Here is a 25,323-nt window from a genome sequence, read left to right as displayed (position 1 = left end):
TCTGGAAGATTTTTACTTTGCTGTAAAATGTGTTCGAACAGCCATCCTCTTCCTCACTCAGGTGTTTTCTAGAAAGTTTCACCAGAAACCTAAAATTGTTGTTATTTGTCTCTGTTATTTCTCTAGTTGTGTGCTTCCCATCTGGCTCTGAAAGCTAAATGTTGCAGGCTGCTTTATACTAATTAAAAGTCAATATAAGGATCAGGAAGAAATGCACATTTACTCAGCACTCATAACTTGTTCTGGCTGAGCTGTCAGAAAGTTGACGTCCAGACCTTTTTTTAAAAAATCAAAAAATATTCCAGGTCCATCAGGCTCGATCATTTCTGTTAAAAGCACAATAAAGCATATTTAGTGGTTTACTAACTCTTACCTGGCTGTGCTGCAGGTCCACAGTGTCTCAGAGCAGCCAGTGCAGCTGAGGTCAAAGTTGAGAAGAGAAGCATCTCTGCGCCGTTCTTCCTACGCCCTCTCTCAGGGGGCAGGGCCCGGACGCCTCATCACCTCAGGGACCTGCATCCGCAGCACAGTGCCAACAGTGGATGAGAAGGTGGCTGCAAATGAAAACCCCACCCACTCTCACAGCCAAATTCACATGACGGACAATCTGTAATAACTCATGAACACTTTCTGATAGACTTCAGGCTCCGACATGTGAGGATATAGATTGTTACCGCGGTGTAGAATTGATTACAAGATGCATCCTATGACCGCACTTCAAACATGTTCAATGTAGTGTCTGCACTCATCTTCACATTTTGCATGATAAATCTTTTTCATGGTCTGTATATAGACAGTTTACCTCTGCAGGCATATCTCTGATCTTTGTTGTTTCACACTGTTGTGGTAAAAAATCAAATTTCCATCTCCTACGGTCACAGGGGATTTCCTTTGAAGATCAAACCAAACACAATAAACTGACAGCAACGCTTTGTTTTACAATTGTTTTATTTGTTAATTTATTTCAAAACACGCAATTTTACCCATATTATCCTTTTAAGTTTTTATTTTTCTGTAACAGTTATTACTCAGATTTTTTTCCTTCTCAAAAGTCTCAACTAGAGTGAAACTAAAAGTCCTCCACAGGCTCTCCGGCTTCTGCAGTGGGAGGAGGGAAAAGAGGCTTTCTGACCAGACGTTGTGAGTGGGTTTATCCCTTGATGTGTGTTTATGTATGTGAGTTTACACCAGAGTGTGTGCACGTGTGTGTGTGTCTAAGTGCAATTGGTGGAATGTCCACATGGCCGGTAAATCACAGGACCCGTAGAGCAGCCCAGAGAGCTGAACATTGTCTTCCAGGTTTGGTAGCCAGATTGTCATACCTCTGATTTCATCTTTGGTTTTCAGCAAACACTCTCAAAAGGCAGACTCACCCTCTCCAGCATGTGCCTGTGTCTGTTTGTGTGTGTGTCTGTCTGTCCGAGTGCAATATAAGCCACCATCTCCAGACGACTTTGTAAACTTAAGTTAGTACAATGTAGGTGTCTTTGCATTGATTGTGGCCCTTCCTTGGCGCTGGGGGACAAAGACAGTCCAACATTGTAGAGCAATGGAGCCATGAGCGGGGAGGACTGGCTTGCAAACATCGTCATGGACTCCATTTTGATGTCAATGGCAGTTTGGGGCATTCATGTAAAGCTTGTATGACATCAGTCTGGTGAAACATGGGGTGCTGTAGTGCTCTTTGCTCCCTCAGTCACTCCCTACCGTACACAGAGTGACTGGGGGGCTCCTCCGCCCGCTTTGGGCTCAAGGTGGTGGTGAGGGGTAAGGGAACAGGGTCAAACCATGAGTGGAGATGTCTGAATGTTGAGGGGGCAGGAGGGGGGATAAAAGGGGGAGGTTAAGAGTTGTACACTCTGACCCAGCAGCAACGATTAAGATTGGGGGGGTCAGGTGTTTGCATAGTTCTGTGTGCAAAAGCCACCAACCGGAGCCATTTTTTATTCCTCGCGGCTGGTTACATCATCATTAGATTAGCAGGAAATTGTGGTGAGTGATGGGAAATATGATCTCTGCACCACAGGTCGCATTTTCTACTCCTGCAGTGCACTACATTGTGGCAGTGGGAGTACGAGAGGGTGAAAAGAGACGGGTGGGATGAGGGGTAGATGAATTGAACATGTCACAATGAGTTTGGAGTGTGTGTTACTGAGTTACATGGAGAGTGATTTGCCTGCGATGGGTTGGTAGATGGATTGTAGCGGGGTAGCTGGGCAGTCGTTTGGCGGCCTGGCACTACAGCTCAGCATTATTCAGAGAGCCTCTTTTCCCTTGATTTTGTTCCTCCATCCTCCCCTTTCTCCTCCCCACTGGCCTGCCCTCTCTCTACCTTTTTTCTTGTTTTGAAACTGATTGTCTTCTACCATCACAAAGACACTTGGTTCTGATTGATTAACAGGTAACAGAAGAGGGAGAGCACAGTGTGACTGGGGGTGTCTACATCAGTCCCACTGACAACCTTCGATCCCACGCTGAAATGTCACACACATTTGCTGTTTGACAGTAAAAGCTGACGACATTTCTGCTTGGGTTTCTCAGTTGCTGCGTGGTACTGTGGTTTGTTGGTCGGTCAGTCAGTAAGAAATGGTTTCTAATTTTCGCATGACAAATATTGCAACCCATAGTAAAGGAACAAAAAGGAAACACTTTGTCTTCCACATAGGTACAAATGAACACATACACACGGATAGAAGAAAAGCATGTAGACAAACATACAGGTATATTCAAGGCCACTCGCGCCTGTGTGTGTCCCTCTGATTAACTCCAAGTAAACAGCCCGTCTTTGGAAAAGCAAGACACACATTTCAGGACCCGAGTGAGGACCACAAGCTGAGGAATGAAGATTGAATGCTATTGATTGGGAGGAGAGGAGTTTGACCTCCCCCAGAACACACTGCCCCCTACTGTCTGGATTTATATACATCAAAGAAACATGGGGAAGGGGGAAGGGTTGCAACAACACATGCACACAACCAGTGAATCCAACAGTGACGGAAATTCTAAAAACAAGGACCCATCCAACGCCTAAAACCCAAATCCTCCCACCCCTTTTTATTTTTTGATAACCAAAATATCCCCCTCCCCTTCTCCACCCATTCCCAAGTGTTTCCATTCTCCTCCTCTCCCCACAAAATCACAGGTCATTCCTGTTGGTTTCTATACAGTTATACAATATCCATGCACAAAAAAAAAGCGCACCTTCTTTTCAATAGGAGGTGCTGGTCTTTAGTATTCTAAGAACATCAGGAGCACTTGAACACACCCAGGAACCTTCAAAAGTAACTGTGAAATTGTTTTTTTTTTTTAGAGAAAAGACAACTTAAAGGCAGAAGAAAGCTAACAATGAATAAAAGGTTTTCCTCCTTTGGTATAACATCAAATTTTTGGTTTAGAATACAGCCCAAATCATATTTTCGTTTCTTTTTTTTTTCTTGTTTTTCCTCAAAGTGAACCCGCCTCGGAGAGAGCTTTGAACTAAACATCTGAGGTGAGTAGCTCCTGCCTCTCTGTCTCTTTACTCTAGCCTTCTCTTCTGTCTCTTCTTTTCTCATGTAACCCTCCACAGAAACATTCACAATGTCTTTTCCTTTATGAAAACAGTAAGTACATGCCGTAGCAAAAACAAACAAGAGAAACGTACGAGAAAAATGAGCAAACAAATAAAAGGAATTTAACAGTATAAAGCTTCAAGTCACAAGTTCCAAAACTAACTATCATAGTATCATAGTTTCATAATCATTGTTATCATTAGCAGTATTATTTTCAGTTTAAATTACATAAAGTTTACATGAAAGGTTTTTGAGGTATTTCAGAATTAATTGTCAACACACGCCTACCGAGTCTTAGCACTAGCCAGGGGGAGAGGTTGACTGGACAGACAAGGTGGAGGGAGGAGAGAAATTGTGTCTATAAGCTGTCAGTGAGTCTTCCACACTTTTCCAGTGCAGCCTCTGTGCTTGCACGCAGTGGAGATTAAAAAATAATAATAAGAGAGAGACATTTAGTATTAAGATTTACATTAACAGCCCTCAAAGCGCTGAGAGCCTTGGCCTCTTTACCCCCCTCTTTCTCTGTTTCACAAAAATATCTCTGTTGCGAGAGAGGTGAAGTGGCTGAGAGTCTGAGCGCACTGGGCGAAGAGAGAGAAAAAAGGATAAGCACAAAAAGCTGTGAGCTACTAGAAGATCAACGATACAGTAACAAAGACTGACAGATTAAGGAGTAACATATAATTTTGTTTCAAATAAATAGTGTATAGAAAATGTTTTATAGACTTTCTACATGATAAAGTGCTTGTATTCTAGTGTATCAAGATGGAAAGTCAATATGGGAGAAAATGCTGACACAGCCCCCACTCTGTGTCCCTCTCTTTGGCCCCCCTTTCTGTCCATCCAATTATGGTTGCATTGTCTGGATGTGAGTGCATGTATGTAAACGGGCGTGCAGCAGTATGCATGCACCCGCACTGCTGTGTGTGTTAGTGTGTGTGTGTATGTGTGTGTCCAGTGCAGTCCCACCCGTGGTTGAAGGGAAAAGGCACTCAACTCTGTCTGCAAGGTAGCCACCTCCTCCAATGTGGCACGATGCAGTCTGACTGCGCTGTTAGTACAAACGTGTGTGTGTAATATTGTCAGTGTGTGTGTGTGTAATGTTTTTGGGCAAAGGGGGGGGGGGGCTTTTTTTGTCTTTTTATTTATTTTTACTTTTCCTTTTTTTGGTTTGTGTGTCCCCCTAGGCAGTTTGGGACCGGTAGGCTGCAGTATCTTTGGTATTAGTGGCGGTTTCACAAACCACTCAGCTTAGTGAGGTAGCCACACTGGTTCTCACTACAAACAAATGTCATTTTGTCAGCCTAATACCTAGCGCTGATTCTAGCTATTCACCTTTGCTCACTGAACTGTATACCACAAATCAATTTTAAGCTCATCATCCTTTGGCGACGTTAACCCACTGCTTACAGCAATGTGAAGTTAGTCAGTACCTCTCAGTCGACTCCTCTACAATGACCACCGCGTATCTAATCTGCACTGCTAATCTGACTACATTGTTGGAAATGCTACAGTTGCATTTTTAAGACCGTACAGATAATTATTGAGTCCCAAGCTTTAACCCCACCCACCCTCCAACAAAACACACTGAATCAGCCTGGACGTCTGGAAGTCGTGTTTTGTCCCCCTCCGTTTTACCCCGTTTCTTTGGGGCTGGGTTTAAAGGGGGCTGAGAGTACTACAGTTCTGACATGAGATGCCAAAAAGAGAGAGCGTCCATCCATCGTTTCTTCTTCTCTTCAGCAGCTCCCTGTTTTTCTTTTTTTCCTCTCTTGCACATGGTAAATGTCTCATCTGAGTCTTTATTCACATAGAATGCAAAAAAAAGAAAGAAAAAATACATCCTTCATTGGCCTCGGTCCTTGCATCCCTCTTTTTTTTCTTTTAAAAAGTCCTTCCTTTTTTGTTTTTGATTTATCAACAAGGTGCCTTACTTATGCACAACAGAGCACAATAGTAACAAGAAATAGAAACTTTGTGTCTATGGTACTAATTAAATACCCGCATTAATATAGAGAGGAAGAGAGAAAGAGAGAGGAGGGGGCAATGGGGGTAAGAGGGACAGAGGAGGTAGAGAACCAAAGATAGAATGACAGATTTTTTCTTCTGCTTCAGAATGTGTCCATTATGTGAAGAGACATTTTCCTTGTATTTATAACACATACTGGGAGTGTGAGTGTGTGTGTGTGTGTCTCTCTCTCTGTGTTGTATCTTTGTCATTTGAGGTTTGGTTATCGTATGCCTTAAAATCTGATTCTTTTTCATTTTTTACTACAAAAGTATACTTTCATTCGGTTAAAAGCTGATTGTTGGTAGCTATGGCACACACCGCCCGTCATCAGTGGGGCGCACTGTATCTGTGTGTGAACCCTAGTACCATATTCTTGATTCGCATTAAGGCAGTAAGCATTGGCACTAATCATTGTAGCATTTTGACAGCTGAGTGTAGTGGTTAGCTTTGGGTTAGCTACTGATAACCCTTGTGTGGAAATAACCAGGAGATTTGGTTTGAATAACATCTGCTGAGAATCCTTTTTTGCAAACAGATGAGATGGAAGGATGAAGAAAGAAAGACAGAATACGAAGCCTCCCGGGACAATGTAAATCAAACCTCCACTGCACCTCGAATGTGTCCATGTCAGCACTGGTACCTTCTCCTCTGCACTATCCCCTCTCTCTGAGTATTCTCGGTACTTGTGTTTTGTGGATTCTTTAAGATTTGGATTGGCTTAATAAATCCCTGCCTTTGCTAAATCCCTGCGTTTTCAGCGCTGACTTTGACCATCCCCCCCTCCCCCAGCTTCACCAGTGCTGGTTGGATGAGGAACAACAATAGGATAATGGTTAGCTATTGATCTGCCTTCAAAGAGCTGCGAGGGCCCGAATGTGTTGTGCCATGACTTCTCCTCAGCATCTAGTGGCTCTCCCCTCCAAGCCCCCATTTCTCCACCGGGTTCAGGTCTCTGCTCTCACCAGCAGGGGGCACTGTTGCTCTGCCAGGGGAGGGAGAGGTGTGCTGCTGCTTCTGCTGCTGTTATGAGGCCTTTGTGTCCCCATCTCCAGTGGGTTCCATGTGCTCCTCTTACATTCTGCTTTTCATATGCAGCTGTAATGTAGTTGGCTGGGTGCCCGATCGTGTTGTTGTCGCTTGGTTCTCAGTTATTGATCAGAGGAAGAGCTCCCAGCAGAACAAAGAGCATGTCCAGACATCTCGCCCTGCCTCTCCTGTTGGTCAGAGAAACACAGACTCTTGGCTCCTTGGAGTAACAATGACACGTCTCCCTGCAGGCCTCCAACATCTGTGCAAAAAATATAGACCTGGGCCTGGAAGACCTGAGTATCTACTGCCAAGCGTCTTGAGTTTCACCTTCAGGAGGGGTCAAGGCCTCGCTCTCTCTCTGTCTGCATCGATTCATTTTTCAATTCATTAGTTTGCCGTATGATCAGGCTGAGCTGCTCTCTGAAATGGCTGGCCATCAGGGAATACCTTTGGCCGAGGAATGAAGGAGACTACAGGAGAGGGGGGGAGGTAGAGGCGGAGAATAAGGAAGCCTTGTTTATTTTTTCAGAGGCTGCGTTTGTTTTCTTTATGGCGGCCTTGTGTGTGTGTGGGTGTGTATGTGTGTGTGTGTGCAGGATGGGGCTCGGATAATAAGGCTATGTGCTGTTCTGTTGTCAGATTTATTGCCGTTCTTTTCGCCCTTGTTGCTTCCGTGTGCCGGCGTGCAGAGAGGATGAGAGAAGGAGACGAGAGAGGCAGACACAAAGGAGGTGAGTTGGGAGAAGAAGCAGAACCAGTGGCTACTTTGGTAGTGGATGAGACCGGTGCATGTCTGGTACCTTCCAACAAAACATCAAATCTTTGGTGTCTCTTTACTTTCTCAGATGCCATAAGAGTGATTTTCTTTCAAAGAAGACAGAATTAATGATTGTCCTTGTGTGAGTGATGCAGAGTGAACCTGACTTCACATTTCACCTTTTAGATTACGCCTGTTTCAGGTGAGAGCTTGAAATTCTGACTGACAAAAAAGATGATTGCATGGCACAAAGGATTTTTCAGGCAGAGGACGCATTCAGACAGTCCAGGACCAGGTAGGGCTGTTAGAGACAGGTGCCTGTTGTTCCAACCTGGCCCCTGACCCTCTGAAGGTCCCCTCCTTCTCTCAGGCCTTGGAGAAGGTGGTGGCGGATGTGCCTGGCTGCCCGGGGCTGGCACCGTGGTCGTCATGCCAGCGGTCCACGCAGCGGCGGCGTGCGTTCATGAAGAAGTTGCTGACGGTGCTAAGCTCCAGGCCAAGCTGCTGGGAGATGGTGATCTGCATTTCCTTGGATGGACGCTTGTTCTCCTTGAAGATGGCGATGAGTGTGCGGCGCTGCAGGTCGGTGAAGACCAGACGCTGTTTCTTGGGCGCTGTGTTGCGGTCCTTGTGTTGCTCCTGTTCTTTGCGCTTGCAGGCTTGGTGTGGATGGCAGCGGTGGGAGGGATGGGGATGAGAGTGGGAGGCAAAGAGGGGAAAAAGAACACAAAGCCAGGTAAATATACGAAAGTGCTTTTTTTCACGGTTAAATAACAAAGACAGAAGGTGGAGGGAATTAAAGTTCTTAAATTATCATTAGCCAATACTTAAACACATAAAACAAGTTTATACAGCAGCAGAGATTCTACAGCTCCATCTCTATCGCCATATTAAAGTTGATTTAAAGCTAATCCATGCCTCCTGCCCAGTGGGAATATTCCTTCCATCCTGCAGAGTGCAGACAGGGAGCCAGCCTGCGGTGAGAGAAAGATGGGGTGAGGAGGGAGGGGTGGGACTGGCTGTTGCCTGCTAGCTGGAGACACTGCTGTTTGATTCAATATTAATGCAGTTTGAGTCGCAATGGGGGACTGAGTGACTGTTGCACAAAAGTAAGCATTTTGTGTGAGTGTGTGTGTGTGTGTGGAAATGAGAGATAGAGGAGGGGCCGACACTGAGAAAGAAAAGGTTGGAGAAACAAGAACAGAAAAGGTGGAGAAGTGTGTGTGTGTGTGTGTGTGTGTGTGTGTGTGTGAAAGAGGGAGAGAGCCAAAGCGAGGAGACGAGGAGAAGGGGAGGGAGGGGCGGCAAGTGCAGGAGAAAGAGATATTGACCGACTTTGCTGTAGGAATTGGGGGGTTCTCTGTAGGGACTGAGGTCAGAATCCCCCCCAGCAGGTCTACAGTCTGCTACTTCAAACGGAGCCCACTGGAGCCCACTCTATTGAGCTCTGAGAGGGTATTTATAACCCACTCAACCCACCCACCCCCTCCCCAAACACAAACACTCAAGAGGTGCATGCACTGGCTGCTACATGCACCTTCCCATACGCGGAGTAATTTTCAAAAGAAAACACACCGAGCACACTCTTTTAGGTTGGGGAGGGGGTCTGAGGTTGGAGAGGGGTTGTAGCCAGTGAACACAGAAATTAATAGTTAATAGAGTGTTGTATTGTGGGTAAGTGTGCTGTAAGTCAAAGTATTTGTGGGAGATGAGTGGAAAGCCGCAGACAGGTTTGGTGTAAGAGGCTTGAACGTTGTCCACAGATAACGTGAACTGTGTGAGTGTAGAAGTTGTGTGTGGAAGGTTAAGACTCCACCTCTGCAGCCACACGTTCCCCTGCTGACTGAGGATCGAATCCTGCCAGAACGGACTGTGTGTCCCTCTCAGCCTCCCTACTGTCTCCACAGAACGAGAGCAAATTGGACAGAGAGAAAAGGAGAGATGCCATCCCTGTGGGGTCTCAACCTGCTGCCGTTGGTATTGTCTGATACTTTCATACTCGCCTTCAATAATGTCTCACTCCCACGCTGTGTGTGTGCGTGCATGAGTGTATGAGTGTGTGTGTGTGTGTGTGTGTGTGTGAGGATCTTGATGCATTTAAGAACAGATTTTCTTTCTCTCGTGTTCTGTTTGTGTGTGTGTGTGTGTGTGTGTGTGTGTGTGTGTGTGTGTGTGTGTGTGTGTGTGTGTGTGTGTGTGTGTGTGTGTGTGTGTTCAGGGGGAAGGTTGTGATTATGCTGAAGTGGCTGGAGCCAAGCAGTGGCGCTGTGTGTCTAATTACAGTGGAACAGAGCCCATTGATCAGCCATTGCAGTCAAATCTGTTTACTACAGATGTCTAACCTGCACACAGGCCCATCCATCATATTCATATTTCACATCAACACTGCAGCTCTCTCCCTCTTTCTCTCCCTATCTATATAAACATATCACACAAACACACACGCACTAGTATGCTACACACAAATTTGTCTAAATGAAAGCTTGTATGTACAGTATGTATATCATCATATGAACTGCTTTGATTTATTACAGTTAAAAGTAGTCGTATCCACGAGGCGAAGGCAGAGGATGATTAATTCTTTCTATAATTTGGATTTTAGCCAAAATGATTCACATTCTTAAAAGGTTAAATGCTACACAAGGAGCATGACAGACCAATAAAGCTTAAACAATATAATCTCTGACTTACATGATTTATACATTCACTGGTAGTATACTTTTTGCATCTGTTAATGACATTTTTTGAGCTTGCGGAGTTGCTCTTGTTATACTCTGAGTGAGACTAACGATGAAAATTTGACAAAAAAAAAAGTTTGGAGGTCATTAATTTGTGTAGTGACGTGTTTGAAATAGTATGATCATCTTTAGTTTACTTCAAGAAGTTTATCATGCTGATCTCAATCTGTCTACCTCTTGACTAAAAAAACTATTGAACTACCTATTTAATTTGGTGCTCCAATGTACAGTTTGAAGTGTTTTGATTAGGGATGTCCTGATCAGGTTTTTTGCCTCCGAGTCAGTCATTTGATTTTGAGTATCTACTGATACCGAGTCCTGATCTGATATTTCTACTGGGATACATCACAGTCCCAGCTTGAAGCTACACTATTTAACCAATAGTGTCACTGTTGTGATGTCAGGCCCTGTGTTGTTTTTGTGTAGAGTTGAGACAGTCTGACTCTGTACCACCACATAACAGTAGTAAATACTAAGCTGTTATTTTTCCCATTTACTTTGAAATTGTATTATTGTTATAATGAGAATATTTATAAATATATATACACACACCTATTCACGATCCTGATCAGGAAGTAATGTCTGATTCCAATCAAGTCTGTAACGACTTGATCGGCCCCGACTTCAGTCATGTGATCTGATTAGTACATTCCTAGTTTTAATGTTTTAAGCTTTTCAGTGAAGCCTACCTGTAAATGACTGTGACCCAACTGAAGCTAAAAAAATCTTTCCAGAAACATGAACAAACTTTGCAGATTTGATACTTGTACCCATACGATCTGCACATGATTTAATAACAGCCCATACATTAAGCTGAAACCTCTCAAAAATAAAGCCACATCTGCTTTAAGGAACAGAATCAAGCAAGCAAAAACATATTCCAGTTTGTCTAAGTCGTCATGTAATTGGTGGGAATGTGCAGCCCTGTTGGAGCAAATCTGACATTTACCCGTTTGCAGTTGATGCCATCATTTCAGACTGAGGGAAGATTTTTGTTTACACTTTACAGTTTTAATGATTTAGTTGCACTCCCAGGTCTGACATTAGATTACCAGATTTAACGAACGTGTGTACTCTGCATCAGCTCCCCACTGACTGAGGAGAAGCTTTGACCACCGCTCAGGAGAGATGTACAGTCCTCTCCTGCTTTGACTCACATGAAGAGGATTCGTTTCTCAGCAGGACGGAGATCCTGGACATGCAGAGAAGCTCTGAAGAGGCCTGTGAAGACTGCCAAACAGCAGTGAGTAGCGCTGACAAGCAGACATTGACCACTACATGAGAACACTTTGATATCCAAAACCAGGGGTAATTTCCTACTCTACGGGTACTTCTTTTAAATTCTGCATGTAGTCTTTTCTAAGTTAATAAGATTAAATCAACCACAACTGCAAATAGCTTTGGATTGTCTTATGTCTAAGGCAGCAACATTGCACTTTGAGACACTTCCTGTTTTTCTTTCTGGAACAGTACATTTAATATTATCAATACAGATTTATTATAATATCAATGTTGAAGTCCACTCTGCCTTTCTATTTATTTCAAACATCTTCCTGTAGCCTCATCACCGTTACTCTCCAGATTTGTGCCCTCTCACTAGGGATGGGTACCGAAAGGTACTTTTATAGGTATCGACTGAATGCTGTCAAAAGTACCGGGTACTAATTCATGTAAAATCAAAAGGTACCATGTTTAGGTACCTAAATGCATCCTTGTGGCTGTGAGAGAATGGAAGAATAGGTGATTTTCCATGCTGGACATGAACACAGCATTGGAAGGTTATATATTGAAGAATAAAAATGTTAACTTGAAAAGAATTAAAATTTTATCTGTAAATAAATTGATATTTTTTATTACATAAACACACAAAAGTACCGAAAATTGGTACCGTTGAATACCGATACTAATTGCCACGTACCGGGAATTGGTACCGTATTGTTTCAAATGTGAAAGGTACCCATCCCTACCTCCCACAGGTACATGAACATAGACACACCACAAGTGATTTTTCTTATAATGTAAATTGTTGAATCTTTGGCATGCTCTCCCAATGAGGCGTTATCACACTCATTCCTAGGGTGAATATAGGTTTGACTTTAACAAATGTCTCATGATGTTTGATTTAATTCCTCTAGTCTTTTTATTCCAATTGCAGAACAGTGTATTTATCACAAATAGCCTCTCATTCATTCTATGATTTTACAGAAAGGAAATTCAGCGTGGACCTGATTGGTCGTTGTAAACAGATCATTAAAAGTCTATGAATAAATCTGGAGACTAATCTGAGAGAGGTTAAAACTGAGGTCATGAATTTGTGTTCTCCTTAAATGCTCAATGTTTAAAGTTTAAAAACAAAGTATGAATTGTATCCACATAAGCATATGTGAAGCAGATAAAGTAGGAGGACAGGAGGAGTGTGTGCCTCCACAACAAGCTTAGACAGTCCCACTCCATCCTCCGTACAGTCACGTCCTTCACCCCCACCCTCACCCACCCTGTGCTCTGTGCCTTCTCGGTCGGCAGGTGTCGCTCTCGCCGTGGCCTGGGCCGCACGGGGTGCCATAGTGCGCTGCATTTGCTACAGGCGCTGGATTTAGTAATCAATATCGATCGATCGGTGAGGAAGGGGGCCCTGATTACTGAACCAAGCTCAGCGTAGAAAAGAAAAAAAAATCGATCATTGCAGCTTTTAGAGCTACAGTAGGCACCGAGCAGAGAGACGGACAGAAACTCATGCACAAAGAGCCACCGGACAGGAGCAGAAACCCTGGTTCGGTGTTGAGTGTTTTTTTTTCTTGAGGTGTACACCCTGCTGATCGTACTGCACATGCAGACAGAAATGCGATTTCTGTTTCTCTCAATGTGGAGCTGAGAGCAAGAGCTGACCTACTTTAAATTTATCCCTCTGGTTTTACAAAAACTGACTTTTAAATATTGTTGTTGCAATGTTTTACTGTAGCTTCATTCCATGTTTCATTTCCCTTTAGAAAAAAAATCCTCAAATCTAGTTTTTTGTAAATCCAAAGCCCCCCGAAATCGACTTCCAGGTCAGACAATCTTTCCTCTTAAATTCTGAAAATTCATTAACGACCGATGCTTCAGTCTCTCCCTTCTGCTCTGTTGTAAAGGAGGTATAGCTCGGGCCTCCTCTCTTCCGCTGATGACATTAATATTCTTTGCTTCACGACAAACCAAGCGAGGTTAAGAGAAAGGCCCTGGGTGTTCAATATCGATCGATAGATTCGTGAATAATTCGTGTGTGAAATTCAGTTCGTCCAATTAATTATGCCTCGGAGGAGGAGGAGGTGGTGGTGGATGAGGAGGAGGAAGAAGGGGGAGTGCAGGAGGCCTGGAGAGGAGATTCATGAAGGGGTGGAGAGGAAGGAAGCCTGATGATCCGGGTTTTCTTAGCGGACTTTAAAAAAAATCATTGAGGAGGGGAAAAAGCATCTGATCATCACCTGTTTGGAGGCGTGTGTGTGTGTGAGTGTGTGTGAGGTGAGCGCCCGCTCACAGCTGTCTCCGGCCTCCCCTGTCCCTGAAGATGTGCGTCCACCTTGAGCATTAATCATTTATTGATCATAGCTGCCCTTCCTGCTCATAATGAGATAGTCAAAAGACCTAATATTGTGCCTGCAGTGTTTTATGAAACCATGATTAGGCCTAAACATTGCGCATCTGGACTCGTCCCTAAAGCTCCTTCTTTTAACTTTCGGTTTTGTTCCAATCTTTCCTCCCACTCCTACAGCCCTGTTTGTAAAGCACAAGAGGTCACCGTCTGCTGATTTAATTAATTTACCAATAAACATGTTTACCGGTCACGGTTCAGTGCGTACACACACACACACACACACACACACACACACACACACACACACACACACACACACACACACACACACACACACACACACACTAAAAAAGCAATCCCGTCTTCTGTTCTAATCTATGCAGTTAGCTTGTAGTTGCACTCTTCTCCCGTTGCATGATGGGGCAATTTGATGTTTCAGCTCCACTCTATTTATTAAGTAACGTCTATGCTGCTTCACATGGACTGTTGCCCTAAAGATTGATAGCTGTGTGTGTGTGTGTGTGTGTGTGTGTGTGTGTGTGTGTGTGTGTGTGTGTGTGTGTGTGTGTGTGTGTGTGTGTGTGTGTGTGTGTGTACACGGTGGCATTTATTTCTACTTGGCTGCAGGGCAATGCCAGTCTCCCTTTTCTCCCCCTCCTTCCCTCGAACGAGGCCAAAACACTTCCAGCTCAATACTCCTTAATGTAATGAGTGAGAATTGGTGTTAATATACTGATAAAGCGACACAATTTGTTTGTTTGCCTTCTCCTGCGACTCGGCTGCGAGGCATTTCTTCTCCAGCACTTCAATAACACTCAACCTGAACTCAGTTACACCTTCGCCCACATCAAACCCTCAGTCCTCTGCAGCTCGCCTGCCTGCAAACATTTCAATTTTATCTCATACATTCGCTGCATCATGCAGTGGAATCTCACGCGTTGCTCTGACAAGCACATCAGACGAATTTATCTGTTTGCGAGTTAAGATGCACAAACTGCATTTTGGGATTATAATTTTATTCAGCAACCAAGTGTTAAACCTAAGAAATTGCAAAGTGAAAAAAAAAAATCAATGACCAGCAAAGGCTGTAGCCTGTGATGATCACGCTTCTTATGAGGTTTTAGATAATTAAACGCACTGAGCCATTGAGAGAGGCGTAGAAATGACTGGATTTGAACCTGCATCATTTGGTGCCAGTTTAATAGCAGCCTTGGTCTTCATGCATGTCCCACTTATCTGAATAAGCGGCTCCAGTGTTGGAGTGATACTCTTATCTGCGATTATCATTGATTCCATTCATAATTGCTTTGACCAGTTATGCGTGATGGTGGTAATGATCATGATGCTTTATTTTGAAAGGACTGGAGGGCCGAAAAACAACAGGTGTGGGCCGACATTTTTCTTGCAGATACGTATTTATTATGTGTCCAGTTATACCTCAAAATTAAGAAATGAAATTAATAAAAAAAAATGGGTTTCATTTTGCACATACGTCGACGTCAGCTGTAAAATTGTTCAAAATACAGTGATGACTGCTTTAAATGACAACTCAAAACAATCCAACACGTCTGCGAATGTGAGAGTCAACTCCCTTTTAAGCTCATTCTCTTTCTACTGTAATTGAGATACGACCCACTCGAGTTTTTTTCTAAATCAAACACAGAAAACGGGCAGATGTAAGTGACATATACTCCTATAATTTAAAGTGAAATATTTGTAGAAAGGAAGTCTGAAACAAAGATTAGAAGAACACACTCTTAAAAGTAGGAAGCAAGTGTCAGAGGTCAGTTAACTGCTTACCTTCTTACCATATGTCTACTTTAATGTAGAAGCAGGCTACAGGTTTTAAAAGTAGCACCAAATATAACCAAAAGTGATTTAACATTCATCAGATGCCCGCTGTCATAGCTCTGCTCATTTCATAGGCTGTTTGTCGCGGGAGAATCATCAAAGTGATCTGCAGTCTGATGATTCTGTTTACCCTCCACAGGGAGACAGACAGCTTTTCAATATGCAGGAATTTTACAGATTCAGTTCAATACAGTTCTCACTCAATTACGAGGAGGGAGTCAACAGAAATATTTCTCAACTAGCCCTTCATTGCGCTGTCTAACTGCAGGTATGTGCTCGAATATCCCCAATACTAAACAAAGAATTCAAGTGTGAAATTGAGGACAATTTATTTTTCATTAGCTTTGTCTCTTTAATTTGAGGATGTGATTTAAATGGAGGTTAAGTATGTAACATGTTTCTCTATTTTTAATTTTTTATTAAAATCGCAGAAAATAAAAAAGGGAAGGGGGAAAAATTATCTGATGTTTTATTTATGCCATTTTATTTTATAGGTACATATAATACATAACTATTACTGACATAAGAAAGTCCTAAACAATGTTATTGATTAAAATTTTGTCCAGCAGGTCTGAAGATTGATGGCATATTATTTATAAAATGAAATAAATAAATAAAAAAATAATAAGATTAAATATAAATAGAAAGTAAAAAAAATGCTTTTTAATCGCACTACACGCATTATTTGACTGTAAGGACTAAAATACTCAATTATTACTGTGATACACACACTCGCACACCCCGCAGAGTTTTTCTAAAAATTAAAAAATCCTGATTACAACCGTCAGCAATTTAAACATCGGCTCAGTAAAGCAACAAAAGAAACATGTTCATAATTTGAAGAGGGTAACCTGCAGCCAGTTCGTTATATTTAATAACATGATTTGTACAGGCAGTATGCGCTCCCATCGATTCATTCATCAATTGATTTCACAGCCGTTTTGTTCCTTTGTTGATCTGTGTGGGGTTGCCCAACCGGAGTTTCGGGTTGCGCGCGCGCGCGTGTCTGTGTGTGTATTGCGGTTTTGTTGTGATCGACCCAGTACAAAGACTTGCACAGGTTCAGTACAAACCATCTGTAAGATCTCATTTCAAAAAGGCCGGAGAGGTGGAGACGTGATTTGTTCCAACATTTTTGTGTGTGCATCATTATTTTTTCAACGGACTATTTCACCCAAACAGGAACTTCAACACTTCATTGCAACTGCGGAACAAAAAAGGATAGTTTCATACCAAATTATCTCTCGAAACTATTCTTTATCATATTAAGGGTTGAGTAAATTTGCAACAAAAAAAGACAGAGAGACAAAGAAGGAAAGAAAGAAAAAAAAAGAAAAAAAGGTGTATTTCCAAACGTTTTTTGGGGAGGAACAAGTTAACCTTTACTGTCACACCTCGAGCACAATGATAACATTTAAAAATAAATAAAAGTCTATAAATATTTGAAATTATTTGTGTCCAGCATTTAGGAACCTGGTGTTTTACACCTAACACGAGATTAGAAGACGTGATAGTGCTGAATTGCGCATGTGCATCTCATCTCTTTAATTGCGCGGACATTGTCCTTGCTTTGTGTTCTCCTTCTTCGCATTAAACAAGCCATTATCGGCCCTTTAATAAGCGATGGCCTGTCAGGGCGTCAGATAAGCACCCCGTGTGTGCAGCACACAGATTTATAACCGGTGTCCCCAAAATGTAATCTTTTACTGTTTTTGTTAAGGTGTAAAAGTCTTCACTTTGGAGGAAGAAGAACATCTGGGACGTTAGTTTCAAAAATGAATGATTGACGCCTGAAAGTAATGCCCTGTAAGGTAAAGACATATGAAGTGGCTAAAAACGGTTTGACAAAAAAAAAAAAGATAGTATAATATAGGCTATCTTAAATTCCTTTTTACAGTTAAGTTACAAGGAACACAATGGTGAATGTTTGTGATGCGTTCAGGCACGCAGGGCGCCTGAAGCATCAGCCCCAGTTTTTAGGGGCACCCCGATGTTACATAACAGCAGTGCTGATATTTTCTAGTCAACACTTCTAATTGCACAAGCCTGCTCTTTGGACGCGTCACCTGCTTCTGTACTTGTGTAAACCTCTGCAGATAGTGGAGGGTCAAAAGCCACAGAATGATTTGTTTTTAGGCTTCTTCACACGCCAACACAGTGACAGAGAGCTCACCACATATTTTGCATTAAAGACTCCTTGAATTAGCTGATCTACTAAAGAGTGTGTGGACGAATGATGAAGTCTAATTTTGATGATGTTAATTTTTTTGGCCTCTGTGTTCCTGTCTTAAAATGGGGCACGCACGCAGCGCCGTTAACCCTTTGATGCTAGCCGCGTGCATTCAGTCGACTCTGCCAGCAATTTGATTTAAAGGTCATTCTCTCCTATCGATCCGGTTTGGCGAGGGGGCGACGGAGGAGCGTAGGAATTGATCATCTAAAATAGAAGAGACGGTATTCGAGACTGTACAGAGTCCAGACCTCTGCTGCATTTATAATTGTTAAGCACGCCCCCCGTGTGAATTGGAAACGGTGTGTGTTGGTGTGTGTGCGTTGCTAAAAAGAGAAATGGGTGAAGATGTAGGAGACAGTGCAGGCTCTCGCTTCTGTCGCTGATCTGATTTCTATTAAAATTACATTATTTGGAATAATAAGGTCGGCTGGTCAGAGGAGTGCGTGCAGGACGGAACCGTGTGGGTGGGATGTATAATGAGCAGAACGAGGTTAACTGTCTGTGAACTGTAAGCCGCCTCGTGCTTCTAATCCTCTGTTATCACAGAAATGGAGATCAGCCTCAAAACCTCTTTAAATCTCAAAAGTCAGCATTTGACCGTTTGGAGAAGAGGGCATGCGGCGATGTGTGCAGCAGTACAGCCGGGGAGCATGCTAAGTTTATTAGTCACAACGTTGTGTGTTTTGAAGGGTGAGCTGTTAATGGGAGAAATGGTGTTGCATGGTGGAGATGGAGGGGGCTGCATGGCTGCATGGCGCAGCTCCAGAGATGGAAAGCAGAGGCCGGGGAATGGAAATCGATACAGATTCAGGGCTCGCCAGATCGGCCTTAACAATGTGGCGCAGACGCACTCTACACCCCGATCACATACACACAGGAGAGAAGAAGAGGGGAGGCGACACGTATGCAGGCTGTGATATGCCCCCGTGTTATGCAGTGGTGAACGAGAATCTCATAGGAGGCTGTAAATATCATATGTAATGGCGAACGTGTGTTTTCTCCAAAGTCTACAGCCTTATGTAACTTACATGATGCACTCCATGAGTGTCCACCAGCCTGCAAGGAGAAGATTTATGCAAATTGCACGCCGAATTAATCAGCTACCCTCCAACATACAGACAGCATCCTATTGCGTGGTTGCAGATAATGATGCAAGGCGTGAGATGTCATTTCTTCTGGTCTGAGCCGCACTGAACCCGGGATTAAACCTAAATAGCCTGGAGGTATAACCTCCAGAAAATGACTGTTGCTCTCCCACCAGAGGATTTCAAAGGCGATGCTTGTACATGCGTGTCTCACTACTTACAGCACACGATGCTGTGCTTAACGAACAACGAGCCTCTGAAACCGCAGCTGCACTGTTTACCCCCCCTATCTTCCCCTCACACATCAATTATTAAAGTCCCAATCGATCATTTCGCAGGCTAACATCAAGCCACATCTTCATGAGAAAAAAAACTGTTTTAGATTAACCTGCATCAATCACAAAGTAATGCCCCATCCAATTAAACCCATTACCCTGACTCACATGACCCAAAAGGAGCGCCACCCCGGACTATTTTAGTTGCAGTTGGATATTTCTTAAAACATCCTAAAATAAGAAAAAGTACCTCTAGCATGTGTTTCTGCAACCAACAGAGGGAGTGAGATGAGATTTAAATGGAAACCACTGTTGGACTTGAAAGTAGGGTGCTGGGTGGTGTGATTGACGCGACTGTGGATTGTAATATTGATCGATGGGTGGGAGCTGTAGGATGAAATAATGGTGTTTAGGGCCTACAAGAACGCTATTAACTATGTATTGGTAAAACTCCAGTTCACCACCTTGAACTGTCCTCCAAACTGAGAGAAGGTGCTGCAGAGGTATGTGGATGCAAGAACGTTTCAGCACCCTGGACAGCGCTTTGACGCACTTGCATGCTTGAAACAGCAGGTTGAACACCCTGTAGGTAGCAGGTTTTTAAATATAATGTGGGTCGTGTGCAGATAAACGTATTGCATAACTTAAAATGTTTTCTTCTTATAACAAGCCCAATGTGATAAACGGATAAAAGCCTTAAACTTATTCTTTCGAATCAAGACCAGTCTAAAAAATAGAGATTATCCATCAGGAAGGCACTGGTCACATTAGTAAAAAACTGTACTATGGGGGGACGTTAAAGGTATTGCAGTAGTGCACGCGCAGAGATGGGGCGTGATGGTGGATGGCGGGGCTGGGAGGAGTATTGCTCCGGGATTAGGCCTGTGTAAACTGCGTGTAGTCCATTGAAACATGAATAGAGGCCTCTTACTCTCATTCCGAACAATGTTTTCCCTGCGTGTCCTGTGGGTCCTGACCTGCGCCCCCTGGCACGTGCTCCAGCTATTCAAATGGTAATAAACCAACTGCGCTTTTTTTAGTGAGGGATGCCATGGCACCTCATCACTGTCACTAGAAAGAAACGAAGCGTAAACAGGGGCATATCTAAGAGATATTAGTCGATGCAAAATAAAGACTAGGAATTTAGGGTGCGGTGGAGATAAAGTTAGATTTTTTCCTGGTGTTTTCATAGATATTGCCCAAATTTCTGTGTAGTCCAATCCCCACGGGGGAAGTGATTGAGGGTATATTACATACAACCAATGGAACATGATTACAGAAAAAAAGGTGTTGCAATAGCAGGGTTTTTTTTTTCATAACAGCTGTCCCATTTCCCCCCTTTTCCGGCCCCCGCCTCCCCCTCCGCTCCGGGGGAGAGACCAATGGGAGAGAGTGCTGAGGCGGGATAATTGATAGATGCACTGGCTATCCTTATCGATCCGGGCCGTATTGACCCGACCAAATACATTGAGATGGAGTGTGGAATTCAACACAGATGCAAAGACGAATTGTTTTCATCGTTAATGCGATCTTTAAATGCCTTGCAAAGCTCACTTTGCGCGCCTCTGTCTCACTCGTGCAGCTTTACAATGAAGCTGCCTGTTTATTTATACAGTGGTGTTTGTGTACGTGTGCTTTAAGATGCTCAGAAAGGCACTCAAAGGTTAAAGCTTTTAGCTGCATGGGCCTGGCTCTGCATATGAAGAACACAATAGGTGGGGAAGCCTGTGGGTCTTTGCCCTCGTTGCATCGGGAGATGTTGAGCGTGAAGGACACACACATACACACACACTCTCTCCCCCTTAAATGGGCCTATCTCTGTTCTGTTTTTCGTTTCAGGGCTGGATTGTCGTGTGTGTGTGTGTGTGTGTGTGTGTGTGTGTGTGTGTGTGTGTGTGTGTGTGTGTGTGTGTGTGTGTGTGTGTGTGTGTGTGTGTGTGTGTGTGTGTGTGTGTGTGTGTGTGTGTGTGCAGACACTGGCATTTTCACATTAGCTAAGCAGGGCAGCTGCATTGATTTGTGTGACTGTGATGAATTTGGAATAGTAATTTGAATTTATTGATTGATGTGGCCGAGCGAGTATGGCCCAGCCTCACTTTCAGCACCCCCCCTCCCCAACTCCCACTCCCAGCCCACATGCGCACCGAGGAAAATGGTGATTTTGAATGCAATAAGTAAAATGTAGCTCAGTGCATTTGCATACGAGTCATTTGCCATTTAGCCAATGTGATTTTTCTGTCAGACCCATTGTGGCAGCAGGTTAATGCACAAAAGGCGCTGCAAATCTGTTAATTAAAAAAAACATATTTAGTAGATTTTCATATGAATGATAAAAAAGATGATCTATAACCACTGGATCAAAATAGACAAAATAAAAAAAAACGCACACGTGTGAAGCTCTAATATCCACACTACAACCACAAATCATAGTGCCATGGCTGCCCTGGGCCTGACCGCAGGATATGCAGAAGGTGTGCGCTGCACAGGACTGTGCCACTCCAACATGTCAATTGTATTGGGGGGTTTATCCTGGTGCCGAGTGCGGAAGATATAAAACCCCACAGCCCAATTAGCTTTAACAGCAGTGGCACTTAAAGAGACAATTGTGGAGTGTTTAAATCTTTATTTACCAGAACCCCACTAAATGCGCAAAGGAACAATTTACATGCCATTAAGTGCTTTTCAATAGGGCATTGACTGGAACTAAAATATGCCACTATATCTGCTTAATTGAACTGTTCTCTGAAATACGACACAGAGGAGCTGATTGACGTTTGGAGGCGCTGCACATCTAAACGGGGCCTTTACACAAACATCGATGAGAGGGGACCTCTCACTCACATCTTTGTTTTAACCCCTCCGTGGCGTCTACTGTTTTCATTTGCGTCCTGTTAATCAGGTGTGAGAGGGTTTAGGGGTAGGTTAAAATCCCCCGTTAATGTGGGGATCTTTACACAATAAAATTCACAGTGATGGATGGAAGAGACGTGTCTTTCAGGTAACAAAATGGGGAGGAAGTGAGGATTCGTGTCACAATTTGGACCTCACGAACCCCAGTCATCTGTTGGCATGTTTAATGCCACACATGTACCTTTACAAAATACAATAAACATAATCCCCAAACAGGCTCCAATTTTACTTTGGAGGGGGCAGAGGACACATCCTGGGTCAGAGAACGACGCATCTGTTTGTGTCTCTGTCTTTCACATCCAAATCGATCATTTATCAGTGCGCTGCTCTGAAAGGGGACGCCTGGACCTGGAATATTGATCCATAGGAGGTCATGCTTCCCAGACTCTTTGGCCAGGCCTCAGACGATTCTTGTTTGCGCCTTATTTGACAGGACGAGTATTACATCAAGTGTGTGTGTGATACAACGAGTCCAAAGTAAAACTTGGTGTTTGCTCTGATCTCAGGGGGGAGATTTGTTTTACCTTTAAAGTAATTGCAGAAAGATGCAATCAATTTTGGTCACATCCTGCTTTGATTTCCTTTGTTTGGTCTCCTGTGTGTGTGTGTGTGTGTGTGTGTGTGTCTGTGTGTGTGTGTGTGTGTGTGTGTGTGTGTGTGTGTGTGTGTGTGTGTGTGTGTGTGACACAGAGAGAGACTGACAGAGTAAAAGACAGAGAGGCCTGTGTGTTCCTGTGTTCTGTCCATGCGTAAACTGTGCGTAAAATGCAAACACGTCTGTGCAGACTGAGTTTACACCTTGTCTGCTTTTAAAAGTCACTTCCTCTCCTTTGTTTTCAACACCTTCAGTGTTGTACAGAGTCTGTTTATACTCTCATGGATTGTAGCATCAATCAAAATATAGATTTCCCCCAACATTTAACACCCCAACTGTCATGATGAAGTTTTACTCGATACAATCGACTAATAACTTCTAGTAATGTCTGTTTGAGCAGCTATTGACAGTCTCGCCACATTGACTTCTAATTGATCCCTCCACATCACTCAGGTTGGGAGCTGTCTCCTCACTCACCTGCAAGCCGAAGCGCCGACATCCGCTGGAACTCGGGCTCCTGGAGCCACTTCCACATCCTTCTGAACGTCTCCCGGCCTGACTTGAGTTTACTCCACGGTTTAGGATTCCTCAGCAGGTCAGACAGAGTTCCCTGGGACCGGCACAAGATCCTCTGAGCAAAGATGGCCTGTGGGATGCTGTAGCGCTTGAGCTCTGCCGTTATTCGCTGTGCCACCTCTTTGGTGTTTATTTCCTCTACCTGTCCCGACCCGCCGCCCTGCCCGCCTCCCACCACCGTCTGCCTGTCCCGCTCAGACAGCATGGACCCGTTTGCCTGAGAGTGCGGATGGCTGTGATGGTGGATGCCGTTCAAGGAGGTCATGAGCCCGGCCCCATGGCCCCCGAGACCCCGGGCCAAGTGATCCTCGCCCCGGGACAGCATTGCCGCATGGGACTCAAAGCCCCCCGAGGAGATCATCTTGTCGTTGGAGAGGTGAGCACCGGGGCCATAGGCGCTGAGAGTCTGCTGGGAGCTGTGCAAAGAGCCCAGCCCGTTGGAGAGGGGGGACAGAGGCTGCCCCATGCCGGACATGTCTTTTGGGTAGTGGCCGTAGAGGTTACCCATGGAGGCGAGACTCCGGTCGTCCCTCATCAGGGTGAAGCTGCCGCTGACGTTCCCGGCTGCGAGTCGCTGGTGCGCCGGATGATGGTGAGCATGGGGGTGCGGATGGTGAAATTTCTCCGACACGGTGGATATGGGGGGCAGGTGCTGCAGCGGCGTCAGCGTGGTGTAGGTGCTGCTCAGGCTCATCCCGGAGTCGCACGACATGGTCATGGCCGGATGCAGGGGTCCAGACAGCGCGTGGTCTGTACGGTAGTCCCCCGCTCCCTCCAGTATCGAGGCCATGCTGGACACCATGGCTGAGCGCCCGTGCGACACCAAGTTCCGATGCGACGCCGACGACTGGCGCGCGTGCGGGGAGTTCATTAAGTCGCTCGTTTGGTGGGAGTGAGAAACACCGTGCAGATTTCCAATGTTTTCCATTGTAAGCTCCATCGTTGAAAGGATCTTTATTTCCACCCCTCTCACCACTCTCTCGCTCTCTCCCTCGCTGCTCTCCCTCTCTCACTGTCGCTCTGTCTCACACTCCTTTCCAATAAATTTTCAACGATTCAAAGCCAAGCCATTGATTGTAGTAGCCTCTCTGCAGTCAATCCAGCATGGTTTTAAAAGATCGGGTCCTGGCCGCCACAAACCTCTGCTCGGCGTGTGAAGGTGCAGCCTGCCTGGATTTCTCTCGCTGTGGAGCACCTTCTACTATACCCAAAGCGCTTCTCTGCTCTCTGTGTGTATATTGACGTGCCCGCGCTCATGTTAGAATGAGACCGAGCCTGTGCGCATGTGCGCGCCCCCGTGGTCTATCCTCGCACTCGCGCACACTGTCTGGGGCCAATCTGACGTCACTGGCCCCTATGTCATGGGTTGCTCATATTGAACACTGAACCGCAAATTCCCCAAAAAGATTGCATTAGACTTTGAGATAAAACAAAGACCAGCAATCCACTGCAGAGTGCGCAACATTTACACTCCGATGGATAAGAGGAGCTCGCTCCTTGTTTTTCAGATAAAAGCGTTTGACGTGGCGCCAGCAGTCCATGTGATGCCTCTGCTCGAAGTTAAAGATTAATTGACATGTGTCACATCAGGCCACGAGTGTAATGAGAAAAGCTACTTCTCTCTAGAGGAGGTCAAAGCCTCCAGCCTCCGCCTTTATTATTCATAAATTTCAGATTCCTCTTGTTCCAATTGAACTGATATGCTACCCAAATGTAAATAACACATTCTTTAAGTGATTAACATATGAAATTAACAGCTCCAGACTGAGAATGGCTTTTAGATTCTTAAGAAACAGCCTCCTAAAGAAATCTAATTCGCCTCTCTTCCACCGTCTGCAAAGGAAATTATCCAGTGTTTCAGTCCAGTATTTTCTATCAGGCTTTCATTTATAACTTTTTGTCCAACAACTTTTTTCCAACAGTAAGTAACTGATAGGCAAGTCTGTGGAGTTTCATTTTACCAGAGCCTCTGGACTTTGACCCCTCTCTCATCTTTGCTCCTCAGCTGGAGGCTAAGAAACCCCAACTCCCTCACACTAACTCATAAAATGTTCCTCACGAAACTTCTCCATAAAACTTCTTGCTGCTCGCTGACGTCAATCCAGGTCAGCAATCCATCAATGTCAAAGTATGTATGGATC

General features: G+C 44.2%; 2 protein-coding genes across 4 annotated transcripts in view; one reads left to right on the top strand and one right to left on the bottom strand.

Annotated features, from left to right (window-relative positions):
• The window catches only part of atp8b3 (ATPase phospholipid transporting 8B3), a 41,446-nt gene extending 40,482 nt beyond the window's left edge, over positions 1 to 964 (top strand). For 2 of the 3 annotated variants that reach the window (XM_074667602.1, XM_074667601.1), the window contains one exon: positions 389 to 964. In XM_074667602.1, the coding sequence (XP_074523703.1) occupies positions 389 to 613 (225 nt within the window). In that variant the 3' untranslated portion in view covers positions 614 to 964. The remainder of the gene's footprint in view (positions 1 to 388) is intronic. The other variant, XM_074667603.1, reaches the window with a different exon arrangement.
• Positions 941 to 24,426, bottom strand: onecut3a (one cut homeobox 3a). The gene is made up of 2 exons (XM_074667604.1): positions 23,084 to 24,426; positions 941 to 8,007 (listed from the first exon to the last, which is right to left on the bottom strand). Exons 1-2 carry the CDS (start codon positions 24,120 to 24,122, stop codon positions 7,715 to 7,717), a joined length of 1,332 nt encoding a protein of 443 aa, XP_074523705.1. The 5' UTR covers positions 24,123 to 24,426; the 3' UTR covers positions 941 to 7,714.
• Between the last annotated feature and the right edge of the window lie 897 nt (positions 24,427 to 25,323).

Source organism: Halichoeres trimaculatus, unplaced genomic scaffold (assembly GCF_033239565.1).
Source record: "Halichoeres trimaculatus isolate MK-OKI-2021-1 unplaced genomic scaffold, fHalTri1.1 fHalTri1_scaffold_4, whole genome shotgun sequence".
In the NCBI taxonomy this organism is placed as follows: domain Eukaryota; kingdom Metazoa; phylum Chordata; class Actinopteri; order Labriformes; family Labridae; genus Halichoeres; species Halichoeres trimaculatus.
This window is presented reverse-complemented; position numbering and strand designations above follow the sequence as displayed.

Coding starts and splice junctions, on each gene's coding strand:
- onecut3a (XM_074667604.1), bottom strand. CDS start 24,122: ATGGAGCTTACAATGGAAAACATTGGAAATCTGCACGGTGTTTCTCAC. Junction 8,008..23,083: donor GTCGGCGCTTCGGCTTGCAG/GTGAGTGAGGAG, acceptor ATCCACACCAAG/CCTGCAAGCGCAAAGAACAG.